Source organism: Xiphophorus couchianus, chromosome 17 (assembly GCF_001444195.1).
Source record: "Xiphophorus couchianus chromosome 17, X_couchianus-1.0, whole genome shotgun sequence".
In the NCBI taxonomy this organism is placed as follows: Eukaryota; Metazoa; Chordata; class Actinopteri; order Cyprinodontiformes; family Poeciliidae; genus Xiphophorus; species Xiphophorus couchianus.
In genome coordinates, this window is record NC_040244.1 from 2,724,443 (window position 1) to 2,745,106 (window position 20,664).

General features: G+C 35.8%; 2 protein-coding genes across 3 annotated transcripts in view; both read right to left on the minus strand.

Moving 5' to 3' along the window:
• The window catches only part of ptprr (protein tyrosine phosphatase receptor type R), a 33,882-nt gene extending 25,086 nt beyond the window's left edge, over positions 1 to 8,796 (minus strand). The window contains exons 1-4 of one of the 2 annotated variants that reach the window (XM_028044348.1): positions 8,579 to 8,796; positions 8,120 to 8,317; positions 7,934 to 8,030; positions 2,238 to 2,518 (exon numbers count right to left, since the gene is read on the minus strand). In XM_028044348.1, coding sequence (XP_027900149.1) covers positions 2,238 to 2,518; positions 7,934 to 8,021 — 369 coding nt within the window. In that variant the 5' untranslated portion in view covers positions 8,022 to 8,030; positions 8,120 to 8,317; positions 8,579 to 8,796. Of the gene's footprint in view, positions 1 to 2,237; positions 2,519 to 7,933; positions 8,318 to 8,578 lie in introns of both variants that reach the window. The other variant, XM_028044347.1, reaches the window with a different exon arrangement.
• A 2,126-nt stretch (positions 8,797 to 10,922) lies between these two features.
• Positions 10,923 to 19,498, minus strand: LOC114161084 (tetraspanin-33-like). Its single transcript, XM_028044144.1, has 9 exons — positions 19,324 to 19,498; positions 17,442 to 17,510; positions 17,252 to 17,368; positions 16,919 to 16,993; positions 16,214 to 16,309; positions 14,000 to 14,128; positions 13,881 to 13,913; positions 13,714 to 13,797; positions 10,923 to 11,642 (listed from the first exon to the last, which is right to left on the minus strand). Exons 1-9 carry the CDS (start codon positions 19,381 to 19,383, stop codon positions 11,496 to 11,498), a joined length of 810 nt encoding a protein of 269 aa, XP_027899945.1. The 5' UTR covers positions 19,384 to 19,498; the 3' UTR covers positions 10,923 to 11,495.
• Between the last annotated feature and the right edge of the window lie 1,166 nt (positions 19,499 to 20,664).

Consider the following 20,664-nt stretch of genomic DNA (forward strand, 5'->3'; position numbering starts at 1 on the left):
TAAGATTGACATATTGATTTTTTGAATAAAAATCATATGTCTTAGACATAAGACTGAATCCGACTTTAGGGAATCTCTGTGTTTATTTAATCAGTCCTTCCAGGATTTTGCAATAAAACCTGCTAATATTGTGGTGCTACTTTAGAAATATTTGCAGTATTTTTTCCTTTTTTCCTCCAACTAGCGTTCTGGGCGAGACGCGGGGTCACCAATTAACCTGACAGTCATGTTTTTGGACTGTGGAAGGAAGCTGGAGAGAACCCACACATGCACAGGGAGAACATGCAAACTCCGTGCAGAAAGACCCCGGGCCGGGAATCAAACCCAGGACCTTCTTGCAAGGCAACAGTGCCTTGCAGCAAGTTGATTGTAAATATGATTGAAAATAGTTGATTGTAGACTTCCTTCTATTCTCAAGTACATCCCTGCAAAGTGTGCAAAAATAATTTCCACTTTAACAGATGAAGTCAGGTAAAGTCAGGCTACAATCACCAAAATATACAATTTCAGAATGAAAAAAATCAGCCCCATGTTTTTGCCTCAAGTGAAGGAGAATCCAGATTTAAGATTTAACAAAAAGTCACAATGCCAAACCAAGTTTGTAGGTATTTTTTAAGTAAAAATTGTCCAAAACAAACGTCTGATTCCTTCAGAAAACATTTAGGAAAATCTGCAGAATTCTGACATCCAGCAGAAAGGCTCGTGAGAGCGTGTGAGCTGCAGTCGGACCGACTCGGCGTTCGGTAACTGGAACAATAGCAGGACAAATGCAGCGAGAAACACCTGCCTCAACACCTGCATCTCCCAGACGCATCCCCCGTGTCTCTGTCTGTCTCTGAAGGTCACTGCTGTTTATCTAAGAGTTACACAACCGCCCATTGTGAAGGGAACTGGGTCTGCTCGCACGCTATTAGCGTTGCTACGGCAACAGAGACTGCAGCTCCATACATAGAGAACTCTGCAGCATGTGATCAATCATTTGCTGTCTGTTTTCTGACCCCTGACCTTCTCTAACATGTTTCTAAGACGACATCACCACCTTAAAAACCAACCAACCAATGAGAAGACAGCTACAGATTTCAGGTGCTTCAGTAATCTGGTTAACAGTGGAGCTTGCTTTGTTTTCTAAAAACATAAATTACAAATCACATAAAATATGATCAAAAAGTGACTTTTATTTCAATAGGGTTGAGTGATATGGATCTTAAGTGGTACTGTTATTATGACAAAAATTACGATAAGAACTATTAGCTGTATGGCACTCGTAGCCACACAAACAAAAACTGGTCATAGAAATGATTCATATTTGTAATACACATCTTACAACATCTTCAAATTACATTAAGAAATGTGATTTTTTTATCATTAATTTACACAAACTAACCGCATTTCATTGTATTTTGAAATTCATTGATATTTACTGAAGTTATTATTGAGAAAATAGTAAAACTAACAATCCTGATGATAGACAGTTTTTTTTAAACATCAATAATTGTAATTTATCATGTCGATAAATCAAAATTCTTCTGAGAAATTTATCACGATAAAAAATAAACGACACAATAAATACCTGCTTCTATGAGGCACAGCAGTGAAACTTTAAACTGCTGCTACGCAAGTTACTCAACTGGTTGTTGCTAGGTAACCAAAGCTAGGGTGGGGGAGCTTGAAAATGCTTGTTACCCAGCAGGATGTTGCTAGGCAACCAAAGAGTGAGTGAGTTGGTTGATTCCACCAACCTAGCTTAGTTAACTAAAGCCTTTCCTCTGCCTACATCCCCCAGAATGCTTTGCGGTTCTGGATCAGAGTTCAGGGAACCTATTGAACATTCTATCAGACCTATTATCTCTTGATATTGATCACGATACACATTGTTATTGATTCATTGTTCAGCCCTGGCTTGAACCAATAAAAAAAAAAAGCAACAGCCAATTTTGCTGGATGATAAATAATTGTGATAAATGATAATATTGTTTTGAGATCATTTTCAAGTAATCTGCTGGTAATGGCATAATAAGGCAGGCCCTCTCAGAGATCAATACAGTTTAATTTTGTAAAGAACACGCTACACTGGAACTGAAAGATACTCTAAAGATTAAATATAAAACATGACTAAATCTGAAATAAAAACACACATAACTGAAACCATAAAGAAAATGGAAAATATGGAGCTCATTTAATTTATCATGAGATCAATTTATGAACTGATCACTGCAACAGGCTTACAAAGCACTCACCATGGTAACCACATATTCCCCAGGTACAACACGCCAGCCGAAGTGGTCCGGCTCCACATCCTGATGCAGCTGCTCCAGCAGGTCCAAGCTCTGCCGGGCGCCGAGTTTGTGTGGAAGCCGAGACTCAGGCCGGGCCGACCGGTACTGGTTCTGGTTCTGGTGCTGGTGGCGATGGAGATGGAGGTGGGAACGAGACTCCGGCAGCTCATTCGCATCTCTCTGAGTGATCAGAGTGTGCCGACCCGGACGGTGAGTCGGGAACGGACCGCCAGCGAAATACTCTGAGAGAAAGATGATAGCAGACATTCAATCAATCAATCAATCAATCAATCAATCAGTGTTTATTTATAGGGCAGCTTTAATCCACAGAAACAAAATGTTATAACAGGAAGCAATGAAAAATTAAAAACATAAAAATACAGAGTTATAGAAGACAAAGAATTGAAAAAAAAATAAAATGAAGATGAATGCAGATGGTCTGATGATGAAAATGAACATACAAATTCAAAGAAACAAATTTTTTAAAATCCTGATGAAAGTTGTACAACTGGGATTAAAAAATTATAAAACAAAAACCATAAAATAAAAAATAAACAAAAACACAGAAAAACCATATGAAACACATGGTAGCAGAAGTTAAACAAATAAAACATAAGTTTAATAAAACTAAACATTACATTTAATTTAAACAACAGGTAAAAAAGGCCAATAAACATGCAGTAAAACTAAGTAATTAATTATAGTAGAAAGCATTTTTAAAATAAAACGAAAAAAACTTTTCAGTTAGAAAACTGTAATTACAAAATAAATCCTCAGTGTTTTGGGGGGTTTTTTTGTCCAACTTGAGCATTGTCAAAAAATAACATTCAGAAAATTTGAGGAATCTTCTGAACCACAGCATCTTGTTATATTTGTGAAAGCTAAATAACAGTAAATTAACTCTACCTGTTGATTTGTTGAATTATTTCTCATTCAATCCATAATTAAGCACGTTTTGGGTTAATAAATGTATTTAAAACGTAAAACCAGTAACGGTTTCATCTCTAATCCTGACTACAAAGACTGGAGGAGGAGGAGGAAGCAGAAACATCCTTTCACTGTCTATTTTTAAACCACTGGCTACCAACAGCATTCTGTGTCTTTTTGCTGTTAAACACGTCGACCTCGAACGCATCACACTCGGCTCACAGAGAGGCTGAGACAGCAGAACGCAGCACATCTGCCTCTGCGCTCAGATCTGTGGGCAGCATGGAGGAAATCCCAACCAACCGCCAGGAAGACGAGCCCTGAATAATTCATTCAGGAGCTTTATTTACACTTAGTGAGAAAGAAAAGAAAAACTATAAGCACATTTATGATCCAGGACGTTTTTCCGGCAGGTATTGATGCTCACGTCCAATCTTGACCGTATTGTCACAAGATGTGATTAGAAAACAAGAGTTTCCATTGCAGTTTTGCAAAATGAACCAATTTCAATACAGCTAAGAAAACACCTAATATTAGTGCAAAACCTTTTTATTGAAATTGGCCCGTTTCCATTAAGCAATTTTATCTTTGTAATTCCAATTTGCGCAATTATATGGTCAATAGAAATGCAGCGAGAACTGCTACTCCTAAAACTAGAACTGCTCAAATCCCTAACCCTAATCTGACACCACTACATTTTTGCTAATATTTTGTGAAAAAGGAAGTAGAGCTCAGTCTTCTTCCGAGGTTCTACTTCCTGTTGTCTTCTTCTTCGTGGTAACTGTGCAATTACATATATTATATTTGTGTGTGTGTGGTTTGTGTTGGGCTTTTAAGCTTTAAATATTACAAATATTTGAATGTTGCAAACTTTCTCTAACGTTGAAGTGATTATATTTGTGTTTCAGAGCGTAAACTCTGAAACAGTCATAAGTTATGGCTGCAGCTGTTCTACTCTACATCGTTTATGAAGTGTAAACACAGTGACAGAAGGATCGGTTATAGTTTTAAAGTTGAAGACCAAAGCTTTCATTACCAACAGATTTGGCAGCCATCATCATATATGCAATTCATACAGCAAAAAACTAGTTATTAAAACAATCAATATCTCAATATAATCGATGCCATTTTCTCATTTGCATCAAAATCAATAGACTATGGCTGGGTAATATTAGAAAATCTAGCGATGATATTGGTAAATATTGTGATACATACACAAACGGACCCACACATTTGTCCAAATTGTCACATTTCCTCTGACAGCAGATTTTTCTTTCCTAAAAATAATTTTTTGGATTATGTAAAAGCCTGACAAGCAGAAATGAATGGATAGCAACAAATTAAATAAAACAGAGGGGGCAGGAAATAAATAGCTTGGGTTCAAAATGTCAGCAATTACATTAAAGCCAAATAAATTCTATATCTTTCACCTTTTCTGGCTGAAAAAACAGCTGAAATCTGCATTTAACTCCTCAGAGATGCTGTGAACCTGACTCAGCGTTCTCCATCCCCTCCTCACTTCTTTCCTACCTAACGACAGCGTCCTGGTTGCTATGCAGGATGCTGAGGTGAGGTCTGATTGGACAGCAGCCATCATGCCTCTGTTCAGGCTGGAAGTGAATTACGAGACAAGTAGAGTGAGGCATTTCCTTTTCCTTTGAGATTATATATTGGATTTCTCCTTTTGTTATTGTCACACAGCTGAAATAATATTAGATATTATTACAATTATTACATATTATTATTACAATACGATATTAGTACAAATGCAGAGAACGAGCAGACTGGTTGAGTGTTTTGTGTAGAAAATGCTGGAAGCTCAGTCCGCTTCTCTCATGTAATTAGCATCACAGCTGCTGCCTCACAGCTGAATCATCAATCACAAGAACCAGAATTTGACTCCCAGTTTCTCTGTCAGAGCGACCTGCTGACCACGACAGACTAATCAAATGTTCTCCATCTAATCAGCTAAATCGCTCCAGAAGCAAACCCACTGTGATGAAGACAACAGAAATGAAATAAACAGCCAGAACCAAGGCTATACCACAGGATAAAACAAGTCAGCTGTTTTCCTCCTGAAGCAGAACGAACCTGAAGACCCCGATTAAAACCGGAGAAACAGTGAGAGCCTACAGGAGGGAATTACAGCAGGAATTAGTCATCATCAGATGACCAAAACCAACGACGGAAAACGCCTGACAGGAAAAAAACAAAAAAACTTATCTCAAAGATCAAGATGAGAATGAAGGACTGAGCATTTCAGACAGTTTTCAGTAACCTTGCTGGGTTTCTGCAGGTTTTATACCTCAAATATAAGACATTTTAACATCATTGTGAATGAAATATACAAAAGAAAATTACATATTTTATATATTTATTAGAATACAAGACTACTGATGAAGAACTAGTGCTCCTTGTGAGATTAGCTATTGATACTCTTACTAGGCCTGAATAATAAATTAATAATATATTTTGTGATCAATAACAATAAAAAATACATCTGATTGAATATTTAAAATAGTGAATATTCACTGGACTCCAACCCAGCATTCTGGGAGATGTAGGCAGAGGGAAGGGTTTAGCCAACTAAGATAGGTTAGGTTCATGGAACCAATTAACTCACTTGCTCTTCGGTTGCCTAGCAACAACCTGCTGGGTAATAAGCAGTTTCAAGTTCCCCCCAACCTTGGTTACCTAGCAACAACCAGTTGAGTAACTTGTGCAGCATCAGTTTCAGGCTTAGCCTCATAACTGCTTAAAAATAAAAATAAAAACAAGATGGCGGAGTGAAAACTGGATGAAACAGGAAACGTTACTCCACTAGTTTGGTAGAATTTCAGATATTTAAGACAAAAAACTAATTATCAATTATCAATATCGACTGATATGTCACACCATCAAACCTAATTATTATATTGATTGAAGACTTTAATTACTATTCCTTTTCATCTTTCTCATTACTTGACATCAACACAAATCTCATTAGATAAATCTGTGTTTTGTTTTGTTTATATAAATTTAGATATTTAGCTAAATATGTTGGCAACATTCTAAAAATTTTATTTAAAGAGGAGAAAATGCCTTCCTAGGCAGACCAAAATAATCAACATTTGTTACAAATTAAGGCATCTTAAAGCTGGAATTCTTGGGTCAAAAAGTTACTTTTTTGTATTTCCATTAAATTTTCAGGAAATGTTCCACCTTTTTAAGTGAATCAGTGTCAGTTAATTGACTAGCAATAAATCTAATCATTCAAAATATCAAATTTATTGTAACTTAATATAGAGCTGCACATATTGAATCAAACTTTCATTATAATATCCTGGTGCACCACCATTAAAAACAGAAAAAAAGTTTAGTTCTGTCATAAAAACGTTTTTACAGAGTAAAGTTTACAGACGATATTTTACTTTTCATATAAGATTTGGCTAAAATAATATCAAATGAGATCATTTTTGTTAAATATACTACTACTACAACACATTTGGTTTTAAAAACAAATCTACAGATCTTCAGACAAATCTAACCAAAGTTTGACATTACCACCCATCTGAAACATAGATAAACAGAAGGTAAATTATATTCCGTGTTTCATTTTTACAAAAATAATACAATCTTTTTGAGGATACTGTACATAACCAGTTGAAACCAGCAAAAACGATCTGACTAGTTCAAGTATACAATTGACTTCCTGTCCACAAATTAAAGAATTAGTTCTTGTATTCCACATGGTTCTCAGCTTATATTAATATCATTTGTTCCATTAAGAAACAGACAACATCCAGCTCTCTGAAACCTTTAAAAACTCATGGATTCAAACAAAAATAAAACTTTTTTACCAAAGATTACAAAACAACTAAATTCATTGGAGTTTTTGCATCAGTTTAAGATAATCTTTTTACCCATTAATTTTCCAAAAATTGGGTCAATTTTGACTCAAACAACAACTTGGGCACCACCACTGATCTTTTATGTCTGTAAGAATCAGGTTTGCATATTATTTTGTTTTTCTTTTTTATTCACCTTTAAAATATTCAGAAGCCTTTTATTACAAACGGACTACAACTATTCCCAGATGTAATGGGATTGTACAATGTTTTTCTAGATTTGAATTAATGCATCCTTTGAGATTAATGTTCTCATCGCTCATGTAAATAAAAGCTGCTTTCAGTGTAAATTATGGTTTTTATGAGGACTCAGTATGAAGGTCCTTTGACCTATATTCCGATTTAAGGCGTTCACACAGGAACTGCATCACTGAACAGCCCCTGAAGACGCAGTGGAGATGCTGGCATCTTCTGCAGCTGACTCAAATATCTCTCCAAGCTAAAAATACTACATTTCATTCTCCTTTTTTAAAGCTACACTTTAACTGACACATCTGGTATGCATTAACACAACAAAAACAGTTAGATTTTGAATATTATGGATTATAGTAGGGAAACAAATTATTTACAAATATTACAATTATTTAGAATATTTTTATATTGCTTTTACACACAGCAAATACAGTCTATTTGCGATATATAAATAAATGCCCATCATAAAACACATTTTAAGAAAACTGCATAGATATATGATTGATTTAGTGTCAGATCTACATATAGCGGTGGCATTTTTGGTTATTTTTAAGAAGATTGTGGAAATGACACATTTATTTAGCTAAATGTTGGGTTGATTCTGTGTTGTTGTTTTTTGACTGAGGCAGCATGCAGCCAGCAGACGCTTACCTGGGATCAGCAGCTGTGTCCAAATTAAACACAGCGAGAAAAACATGGTGAAGAAACCTCCTTCTCCTCTTCGTCTGCTGCGGTTCATGCTGCCTTTCTGTGGGTCAGATTCAAACAAATTGCCTCTCTGAAGCTCCTCTTAGCGCTGTCAAGGAACATCAAGGAAAGCAGAAGAGGCTTGCTCACGCTGAAAGCAGCCGTCGCAGCACCGCCGCCGGGGCTCCTACCGCTCGTTCCCCGCCCTGCAGTGTCCTGCAGCGGCCTGAGCGACGGGGGAACAGCCGGTCTGAGGTAGTGGTGGAGGCGGTGGCGGCTCCGAACTGAGACGGGTTATTTCCATCCGTGTCTGGGAGATAATGAGGAAAGATGACGCTCAGGTGGAGGCTGGCGATGGGAGAGGGGAGACAGAAGGAAGGGGAGGAGAAATCTTCAATAACAGCATAATTTTCTGGTGTTGGAAATATTTTAATCATTAAAGGAAATCGATAAATACTTCTTTTTGACTACAGTAACGGTTATCCACTAGCCATTTATAACCCCGATAAAATATATTGTGTTTACATGCACTCAATTACAGGCAAGACATTTTTCACCAAGAAATTTAAAAATATATAAATTTAAATGTAAATTTCGAACTCAACTTACCTTTACAGCTATGCTAGCTTAAGTGCTAAAATGAGCTCGCGCCTCCTTCGTTCTACCACTGAGCCAGTCTTTAATAACATACTTGTTTGTTAAAAAGCGTTATATTTCATAAACATGCATTATCAATTGACAAAACATTTTAGTTTTTAGTTTTATCTGTAAACTAAGATATAATTATAAGAACAGATATTTTCTTCCTGCTGTCGTCGAAATTAGAAAAACAAAATGGCTGCCGGTGGTGTAACACAAAAAAATTACCCTAAGATTTGGCGACCAGAATAACATTAAAGGGTAGAAATCAGCATTTTCAAAGTTATACGAGTTATTTATTGGGGGAAAATATGAATGTTGGTAAGGGCTAAAACCAACCTTGCATGCTTAAATATTCCAAAGATTTCTTTGTTTGCGTCAAGGTTGATGGCGGAAGAACTGCAAACCAGACACCTAAAATAATTTTTAATATCTTGAAAAACTTTTAATATTTATCCATCTGCAGAAAACCAGCAGTTAAGTTCGTTTCTCTTCAAGGAACTTAAAATGTATTAGAAGTATGTCTATTTTTAACAATTAGTAATAATTGTTTTAGTGAAGGATTAATTAAGTTTATGTTGTCCGAGCGAGTTGCAGTTATAAGAAAGTCCAGATAAGGAGAAGTCAGTTCTCACAGTCTGTCTGGCGAATATTTTTGCATTTCTGTTTTTGGGTGTAAACAACATGTAACTCCGCAGGTCAAGATGCTCTGAGTTCCAGTCTTTGCTCTCATCTTATACAAGGTAAACGAGTGAGTTTACCTTGTACCTTATACAAGGTAACAGTGCTTGGATAACTGTATTTTTCGTAGGTTTCTCTGGCATTCTGGTGCTTAATCATATAAAACACTTTAAAAACAGATTTAACAGAATATAGTTTACATGAAAACCCATTTCAGCAAGAACAAAATTGTTTAATGTAGCTCATGATTATGATTTTTCTTTAAAATACCTGAGCTTTTACATACAATATTTAAATATTTTTCAGTAATGTTTGGTTCAGAAAAGGCCTCTTAGCGCTCTTTTGAGTCTTCTGTCCACTAGATGGTGCTTTAAGTAAATAAATCACTGGTTTTCAGCTGTTTTAATATTTTTCTTAAAAATGTTAGCGTTATAAAACCATTTTTGCCAAACTTTAATAGCACTCATTATCTTATAGTTTAGATGTTTATCATGTTTACCTAATAGCAACAACTCATACTTTGGTTAAAGAAACAGACCCAGATTTATTTATTAATCCCAAAACAGGCTGCTTCTTCCTCTGGATGTTGGAGAACATTTGAAACCAGAATTTGCCATTTCCCTGTTCCCGATTTGAAAAACCAACGAGAACAACCCCAACGTCTGGTTTGGATGTCACATACGGAAAAGTTTGACCCGTGTACACACAGAGATCATGGGATTTTGGTCAAACAGCTGTGGAAACTTCCCGCATGAACATGCATATCATTAAAAAGACTTGAGATCAGGCATTTGAATTATTTAAAATTGTACAAAAATATTCAAATATTGTGTCCTTTATCATTTTTTATCTGCTCACACACTCACTGCTGCATGCTCTATTAACCGTAACCACTGATAACACATACGACTCAAATTTTAAGATTAATCTAATAATTTTTCTATGAAAAATTTGAATTTCTGAACTTCAAAGGTTAAAAAAAATGCTAGATAAAACTCAGAAGCTTTGAGATTAATCTGAGAAATTTTCTAGAAAAACAGTGACAGTTCTTAACATGAAAAGTTGAAAATTTTCTTGAGTAAAAATAAATTTCATAGAAAAAAAAAAGAAGAAAATTTTGAGCTCTAAATGTTGAAAAATTGCAAGGAAAAAAAGTCAGTAATTTTGAGATTTAAAAAATTTTCTAGAGAAAAAATTTACATTTCTGATCTCCAAAGGGAAAATCTTTTTGCCAGAATAAACTGACATTTTTAGATTAATCTTAGAAATTTTCTAGAAAAACAATGACAATTCTTAACTTGAAAAGTTGAGAATTTGCTAGATAACGCTCAGAAATGTTTAGATTTCCAAGAAAATAAATTTATGAGTTTTAAAAGTTTAAAACTTTCAAAGATGTCTGAGATTAAGCTAAAAATATATTGAGTTTTTTTTTACTTTTAGAACTCAGGAAGGTTCTTGTTTTTTCTAGAAAATTTCTGAGATTAATCTCAAAATTGGATTTTTTTTCTTGCAAATTTTTGACTCCATGTTTTTTGAGAACTTTTTGTTTTTACAACCATTTATGCTTCAGAGCTGCAAATTGCTTTAGGGTAGTCTGACGATTTTTTTAATCAGTAAACACCACAAACATTGCTTTATTTTATAGTTTTATTTCCCTTTAAGCCCAAACAAAAATCTGTCTACCATAAAAAGATTAACAAGCAGAAACAAACTCCTGTTTGTAAACATTCATTGTCAATTTTTAAGCTTTATTAAAAATAAAATTTAAACAGCTCCTTTAGAAGGCATTAAGTGTGCAAGGAAGTTGCTTTTGGTTAAACAAACATAAAGCTGCATATCTAGAGGTTTAATATATAAAAACTAAATTAGGTTACAACTCTGATGATGAAAATGTTTTATGGCTTTCTCCTAACTTTTAGTACTTAATAGTAAACCAAACTTGTTAAAATATTTTTTGCATGATGATTTAGAAACAGATGAAAGTAAATATCTTATTTTTCTTAAAACTCTCCCAGATAATTAAAACCAAACATTAAAAAAATGTAAAATATGGTTTAAAAATAAAACTTTCAAAGCTGGTGCAGAGTAATCTCTGGAGAGTTTCTCCCTTGTTGGAGGAATGAAAGGCACTTTGGAAGCAGTCAGAGAAACGGCAGAAGAAGAAGAAAAACATCCTGAAGCACAACAGAAATGTGGCAGTGCTCCTTTAGTAGGGAGGGGGGAGTTCGTTTTGCAGCTCGTGGTACTTTGGTGGTCCTGGAATGAAGATGGTGGGAACGTTGAGGACGACGGGGGTTCTGTTGGGATGACGCAGCTGGTGGATCATGATGGAGGACAGAATCATGCCCAGAACCTGAACCATGAGGAGGAAGACGAAGTATGAAATGTTTTTATTATGGTCATTTACATGGAAATATTGCATGATTTTATCATAGGGCAACATTTGTGAGTTTATTTACTCACCTGTTATGCTTAATTAAACAAGTTAGGATATGTCTATGGCCTATACAAATCATGTTGGTTATATTTTTTGCACAAAATTATTCTTAGTTAATGAGATTTTAGTTTGTTCAGTCCTGCCTACGTTTAGCTGTTTTAGGGCCTCTGTCACTTTAAATCCAAAGAAGCTGCTGTCCCCCCCCCACCCCCACCCTGTGACTCAACATCCTGGAACTCTACTTAGGTTGCTAGGTGACGGCACAACCAATGTGAATTCTTATCTGGGGAATTTTGAAAGGACTCATTTTCAGACTCCAAAAATGTCCGTTTATTACCAAAGAAACATCTTGGTGGGGTTTTTAAAGCATCTTGACTGTTTTTCAAAGCAGTAGAGACAAAATGGAAGTACAAAAACATGCAAAATTATAATTTTGTATAATAAAATTGCATTATTTGTGTGTGATTTCATCACGGGGGCAATATTTCTGACCTTAAATGTACATCTGAGAGTTTATTTACTCCAAATTAACTCTTGTTTAATCCATTTAGGTTCCTTCTGGTGAACCTGGCGCCAACACTGAACAGTCTGTTAGAAAAACAATCCTGAGGGACCTGGTAGGATCTGTTAGGACCTGTTCTGTCCTGATGCGTCATAGATCTCGAAGATTTCCTTTAAAGTGAAACATTTCAAAAACCTTGAGCATGGGAGTAACTGCAGGCAGGGGACAGGTTTTATCAGCCGGGACGGTTTGTTTACATTTCTGGTCTCTATGAGAGGAATTTAACCTTCAGATGAGATTCTAATGATTATTTATTTACATTAATGAGTTGACTCAAAAGAAGACTGGAACATATCTCTAAACAGTTTAGTTTAAACAATATCTGCTACTTAAATTATATGTTTAATGTTTATTTTCTCAAGTCTAAGAGCTATTTGTGATTGCTTAACTTATTTGTAAGGGATCATGTTGTAAAGATGTAGTTTGTGAGATTTAAAATGACTTTTAGGGTGATTTCACACCTGATGGTCTGGTGGTCAAAAAGTGCAACATTTGTTACATTTTTAGATTTTTGAAAAACCTGTTCCCCTCCTCACCTGTGGGGGAGCTGCGGCAAGAATCACTACAGGAAGCAACTTGAAAACCTCTAAAGAAGACATTGAGCGCAAGTTTCTTCTTCATGTACTCTAATCCAAACAAAAATGGAGTGGCATCAGATTTCAGCGGTTGGAAGATTTCTCTTTTGTTCTTGGCTAAACACGAGTCATTTCTCTTGCTAGCGATAAATTAGTGCATTCGTTTTGGTCGCATTTACCCAGAATGCCCTGACCTGCAGTCCACTTCCTGCTTTTGGAGCGGTCTCCAGTCTGCTTGGCGTTCACATATTCATTTGAATCGTGCCAGATTTCACTTCAACCAAACTTTCTTGATCTGCACCAGAGCAGAGTCAAGTCAAGTGTGCAAAACGCCTTGTTGGACCAATCCCCGCCTTCAAGGCGCAGCTCCTCCCCCACTCAACTCCTTCAGACTAGCCAGCACCAATTAGCAAACAACTGAGAGAACTGCTGAGCTCATTATAGGAGCTACTTCTCAGAGCAATGCTGGTAAAAATGCTAAAGTGTTAATAGAGGAGCCATGTTGTGATGACTTCCTGAAGGCGGAGTTTCAGAAGGAATTTGAGCTTCTTAAAGAGACAGAGCCCCAATTTCAAAGTGTTAAATTAGGATGTTAGCTTTCATAAGTCAAATTTTATATATGTAGAATTTCTAAAACAACTGAAGGTTAAGTTATTTGATTGTTCTGGAAAACACATAATACTGCCACTTTATGATTTTTAAAGGATTTTTTAACACCCAAACAAACCAAACTTTGTAGGCTAACGAGCTAGTGTTGGATTAAAGCAGACCAAACAGGGTTGGTGTGAATGCTCCCTAAAAGGATGTTTTGTGTATTTTTTGTTAATAAAGAGACAAAGGGTGAACTCACAGCCAGAGCAGCCAGAGTGAAGATGACCCCCAGTGAGATGTCAGCCACCAGCAGGACGTAATACATCACGATGGGGACACATGGCTGCCGGTGGAAAGGAGAAGCAGCAGTTACTTTATCTGACCCGTTTCACCTTTAGGTTGGTCAATCAGCTCCAGTTTACTCACCTTACTGTAGATGGACCTGCTTTGCCTCACAAACTGGAAGAGACGTAAACACCAAGTCATGAGTGGCTCCAGGTCGAATAGAAATGTGAATCAGATCAAATGTGAGCGCGGACACTCACAGGATAGCGGTTCATGCCAGGGACCAGCTTGCATGTAAATGGTTCCTCATCCTCGATGGAGGGGCAATCGCAGGAGGACGGGATGTCTTCGTTCCAGTCTGTGTAGCTGAACAGGCCGCAGCAGTGCAACTGAAACCACAGAAGAAGAAGGAGTGTCAAAACAAACCATCATTCCTCCGCCGCCGTGCAGGACATGTGAGGTGCTTGGAATGATGCAGATTATTGCTGAAACAATTAATCGGATTTGTCACAATTAATCAATAATTGAAATAATCAACTAATCTAGTAATTGATTAATCATTAACTTAAAAAAAGGCCATTTGATGAAAAAACCCAACACTCAAAGCAGTAATTAGGCCTAAACTGTGCAAAGATAAAAATATATTTTGCATTTAAGATAAAAACACCTTTGATTGTAAAAAACAAACAAAAAAAAACTCTCCACCTTGTTCTAATTCACTAAAGGGTTGACATATTGCATTTTGAGCAATAAAATATTTATTTGCTTATTCAAAAAGGGAATTTAATATTTTTTTTATTTGCATCTTTTAATACATTCCTGATATTGTAAAAAAGAAAAAGAGCCGTAACTGGTTAAATGAATGTGTCAATTCTTTATCTGATTAATGGTCAGAATAATCGATTACTAAAATAATCCAGATTATAACCAACACAGATTTTTCTGCCACCAGCATCTTTTTTTGTTTTGTTTTTTGTAACTTTTGGACAGTTTTGATGTGTAACCGTGGCAACAAAGTGTTTGTAAAACTGAGAGCAGCAGATTAGCATCTACAAAAGCTAAAATAACATCAGAGGATTTGAAATGGAGGCTTCCTGGATGCACAGCAGCAACAAACTAAATACGGCTTCCATTTTCTTTATCAGTTTTTGCAAACTTTTCTTCTAAACTTGCCTTTGCACGCTCGTCTGATTAAAATCAGATTGCCATTGGCTGAGCTGCTTGAACCAATAATAATCAGTTACTCAATGCATATCAGCAGGAGCTGAGTGTAGCTTTTGTTAGTTTCACGTCAACCTTTTACCACAGGAGGATAAAAAACATTCCTGCAGGAAGTATGTCATAGTACTCTGAGTGAACGCCTGACTGTAAAACCTTCTGGTTGTGGTTAAAAGTATAGATGTCGGCCATGTTTGATGGTTGATGTTCACATCTCTGAAGATTGTGCTGTTTTAAAGTAGAGAAAAAATTTAATTATTTATAATTTAAAGAGTCGTGCTGGCCTCAGTCCAAACAAATAAAACTTTTTTAGAGACACAAATGCTACATGTTTTCACAAAAGACTGCTTATCGATTTTGATGAATATCCAAAGAAAATTTGTTCTCATGTTTAAAGAATCATCATTTTGTTTCTATTTTTACATTTTAAAATAAATAAAGAGACATTTTTTTACAATAAAGTGGATGGATACATGTTGACATTATGTGGAAAATACTACTAAAGATTTTTTATCATAACCTTAAGGTCTGTAAGCTGTCAGTTCTCCTAATCAAAAAAAATATTCTGAAAATGTGAAAAGTTTCCTTCCTAATGACAAAAATAAATAAAATATTTTTATCTTTCTTTTGTGGAATTCTTGGTTCCACAAAGTTGGATCTTTATGAACCAACTAAAAAATTACTTTTTGCTAAGATTGGCATGTAATTATTTAAATACAAATGAATTAAGCTTGAGAAAACACTTTTTTTTCTTCTTAGGTAGAGAGAGTAAGACAGATCAAACTTTTGGTTCTGGTTTCTTTTCAGTCGAAGTGAATGTGGGTGTGACCAGACTCTGAATCACCCTTCAGCAAAACAGAAAGCAGAAAGGTAGAACAAAGTTTTATAACGACTGAAAGGTAAACAACAGGAGCCATTTTGTCTCCTGTTCTGTTAATCACGTAAACCCTGAAAGGTTGGCTTGAGGAACAGGTGGGGACTCAGACTGAAGTAGGTCATTTGGATGAGGTTTCTAGAATACTTTAAAAACATGTGAAGTCTTTGATGTTAGATGTGCAGTGTGGTTTCCTGGTGGGTTTCAGAGTTACTCAGAAATGAGAAAAGAGGAGAATGGAAACATTTAAACAACACACAAAAAAGCTTGAAAGTGTCAGACGTCTCTGAAGCTTGTTTATGCACCATTTCCATTCTCACCCTTCCATTAAAATATCTTAAACACCTTTAGTTCTTCTATGTGAAAGAGGAATGAGCCTCACATGAGTCTGCAGGCTGTCGACCAAGTGCTTTTCTCGGATCGTCGCCGTGTCGAGAGGCAGAAGAGTCCTGAACTTTTCCACCAGGAATCCCTCCACCTGCAAACCAGCAGAGATTCATTCAGAGGCAGAAACAACACAATGCAGCTCAATCAGACACAAATTTATAATAGCAAAGTCTTTACAATCACATGGCAACCGTGGCAACACTTTGTTGCCGCGGTTACATTGTGTCACATTGTTCTAATTAAAATAGGTCTGAAAGCAACAATTTATGCACATCTAAACTTAAATAAAACCAAATTAGATTTTGTGGTGGTGGGGATCACTAACTAAAAAGTTAGCGATGCTAATGCTAAAGCACCACAACTACGCAATATCATCAGAAGCTAAAAAAGAAGCTAACTTAGCTAAAAGTTTTAAGTTAACAAAAAATGGTAAATAAAAAAAAAAAACTTGTTCTAACTTTCTCTATTTTATGACAGAAATCTTTACAAATGTGATTTTTTAATTATTTCTAATTAAGTTAGGTCTGGAAACAACTACTTCGCCACAATTATACCTGGATAAAAACAAATTTGAGTTTTTAATAAGCATTGCCGAAATAAAAAGTTAGCTATTCTAACACCAGAGCGCAAATCATAAATATTATTTCCACCAACGTGACGATCCAGTTAGGAGCTCCGGCTGGAGGAGAAGAGATTTTACCTCAGGACGAATAATGGCTGCTGGGATTCCTGATCGGATCATCACCAAAGACCCAATGACCATGCAGACCAGGAACTGCAGAAGGAAAACAAACAATTCAAACCAGAATTACACAACAACACCTAACCTGAGAACCAAATGAATACATCCTGGTCCTTTTAAAGTTATTAAGCTAACTTACACAGATTGAGCAAATAATTTCAGTAAAAAAGTGTCACACAAACACATGACCTCTGTTTCAAAATAAAGATCTCTGCATGATGCAATATCTCAGATGAGATCACTGGAAACTCCAAACTTGCAACGTTCCATTTCATCTGAAAATGCACTCACCACAATCAGAGAGATCTTGTGCTCCTTGTAAGCGCCGTAGGCTCCCAGCAGGCCGAGCAGCATGGTGACGGCCCCCATGATGTACAGGCAGACGAGCCCAGTGGTCCGATTCTCCATCTGCAGTCATATGTTTAGATTTTTAGCTCAAATTGAGTTTTTCCAGCTAAGTAAACAAAGTGTGAGCGCTTACATCACCATCTTCACCGCTGGTGATGACTTGGGAGACCACAGCGAGGCAGAGGATGATTGCTCCGACAAGCTAGAAGAAACATTTAGTTAATTTTAGACAAAGATTCATTTTAAAACTCTTTAAACCACAGATTCAGTTTTGGTGTGAAAGCTACATAAAATCAGCTTATTAAATGTCCTAAAGCTGAAATTTCATAAACAGAATAAAGATTTTACAGAACAAAGGTAATCTAAGTATTGAAGCTAGGATGGAAAATGGCTTTAGAAATAACCAGTTTTAAATACTTTTAGATGATAATCATCATTTTTCAGACCACAAACTGTTGCTTTAATGATCCAGAGTCAGTGTGGGATATTTTCCTCCAGATTTATCAATCATATTGATAACTGGAGATGATCCAAGATGCTGTAGATGCCAAGAATAAATGCACCTTCTCAGTGACTTGGATTTAAAAATAATAACATATTTAAATTTGTGGTGTGAAAAAAATGAAACATAGAAATTGATGATTTTCTTTTATGATTTTCTCTGGATCAAACTTATTCCCTCATAAAACCATATTCCCCACCTCAACATCCTTCTTAAGCTCACAAACTCTGACGTAAATACAAATAAACATGCTAAATATCACTATAAAGGTGTTTTTTTTTTTTTTTTTAGCTGATTTGTGTTAGTTTAGAAACTAAAATGCTTTGAAATATCCAACTGGCAACTCTACAGCTTACCTTACAAAGCATGTAATTATTTCCCTGAACAAGAAAAGCAGGTTTAAATGCAAAACTGAAGTGTGCGGCAGACGCCTGAATATGTCCTGCCCTGAGCAAACATTGGCGTCAGCAGGAAACCCGAGTGCAGGTAAAACCAGCAGATTTTATAAACAAACCTAAAAAAATAAGGAACTTCTGTATTTTTAAAAAACAAAACAGGAACAGGAACCATCTTAGCTCAAGTCTAAACAGTTATAAAACTTCTAGTGTTTTAATATATGAAATATTTTATCTCATGAGGAAGTGGAATTAAAACACACGCAATGCTCGGTTGTTTATCTAATAAATGGGAAAGTTTAAAAATTAAAGTTAAGTTTATTTCACGCTTTTTAAAAATAATTGACTAGAATTTAGCCGCTTTAGTACAAAACAAAAAGAAACAAAATACAGTTGAAATATTTTACAGTGAAGAAGTGATCGGCAGGTTTTATGAAAACAAAAAAGGGCAAATGCATTCAAATTGTTTATGGCAGTGAACTATTCATTTTCTTACTGAAAAATAATAATGCAATACAGAAATGGGTGACTGTACAGTCATGGGAAGTTTCATTTATGAAAAGTTTCATCTACTCAAAACATTTTTAAAGTCTAGTTTAACATCTTTTGTTCTGTTTGAGCAGCTTGTGCTTTTTATCTTTATTTTGGTTGTTTTATAAGAACATTTAGCAGCCATATTAACAGTTAAAATTTTGTTTTTAATGCTGGGTCTGAGTCAGAGTGGACAAAAATGACAAAAAAGTTCAACTTTAATGTTTTAAAAAAGCGTTAAATTACAAACTGTAAAAGGAATCTGTATTCAGTGTATAGTAATCAGATTACCATTTACATTTTGAACCAGAACCTATTTAAGGTCCTAATTTATATACGAAACTGAAACTTCAGTTTTCACCACATGAATAAATTAAAGGTGAGGACCATATATTACTTTTTAAATAAATTATTAGCATCGAATACACTTTGTTTAGTCACAAACTCTAAATATGACAGTTTTTAAATGGTTAAGCTGGTTATTGGCATTTGTTAAATTAGAATAAATGGCGCTAACCCACTACAGCTTTAACTGCGCACTTTAAATTCTGAAAGGTTCTGGATCTTCTTAAAACATCCCAACTTACCGCGAAGAACAAGTTGAACCCGATGAAGGTCCGCTTGAGGCAGCTGTTTATCTGGGCCATGGCTGCGGCTAAAGGCGGCACCGAAAATGAACTTTCTTCAACTGAGAACTTGGGAGTTCTGGAGAACCGCGAGCAAGCAGGAGCGATGAAAAACCCAGGAGCAACAAGTCCGAATTTAGTTTATATAAGGAGGGGGCGGGGCTTCCGTTCACCTATCCGGAGCTTAGCATCGTCACTTCCGGGAGCTGCTGAAGCTACAGAGGTTCTCCGGGAAAAGGAGTGGAAAATTCCCGACAGGATGAGCTCCGAGTGTCGGGAACTAACAAAATGAGGCCAACGGCAGTTTAGAAGGAGCAACTTTTTCTTTCTTGCGTCATTTTCAGTCCTAGAAAGCAATAAAAAGACATGAAAGTGTTGCTTGGTCTGTTTTAAAATAGGAGTTTTTATTCACGAAAATTATACGTAAGTACTTAAAAAGTTAATTATTTTAATTAGGGGGATTGTTTAATGTCAAAGGTGGGCAGAGTACCCTAAAATTTTAATCAAGTAAGAGTAGAACTACTTCAACATATGAAAGCAAAAAGTAACTGTGCAAGAAATTACTCAAGTAAAAGTAAAAACATATATATATAAATACTGAGTAACTGATCAAATGATCTAATATTTAAAAATTTAATAATCCGACGGACCAAAAAATAAAGTTAATTGGAAATTTTGGTACTTTAATTGATAATAATTCATACAAGTAACAGAAAATGTAAAAAATCAAGTAAAAGAAAAATAATTCTGAATCACTTTCTTTAAATAAAAAACTTATGAAATTTTATAATGCATGTTAAGTAAAGAGTGAAGCGTAGTGAAATACTCCTAAACATAATTTTTTTTTAAAAAATGTAGATGTTGGGTCGTGCTGTGGTGGCGCAGGGGGTTAGAACCAAACGCCCCACGTTTGCAGGCCTTAGTCCTCGACGCGGACGTCGCGGGTTCGACTCCCGGTCCCGACGACTTTTACCGCATGTCTTCCCCCTCTCCTCACCCTTCTTCCTGTCTGCTTACTGTCAAAAAAATACGAGCCACTAACGCCGCAAAAACTCTTCGGAGAAAAAAAAAAAGTTACGTAAATGTAACTAGATACTCCTTAACTCTGTTTAATTGGAATAATTTAGTTCAATGGTCTTTAGCTGAAACAGATAAACACTTTCTGCACTTCTTATGATTTCCACTGACAAATTTATTTTTCTTTTAATAGAAAATGTTGCTTACAAGTATTTTTTCTTTAGCCATGTTTTTATGGCTAGCAAAACATACATTGACCTTTTTTTTACTCAAAAACAGCCATGG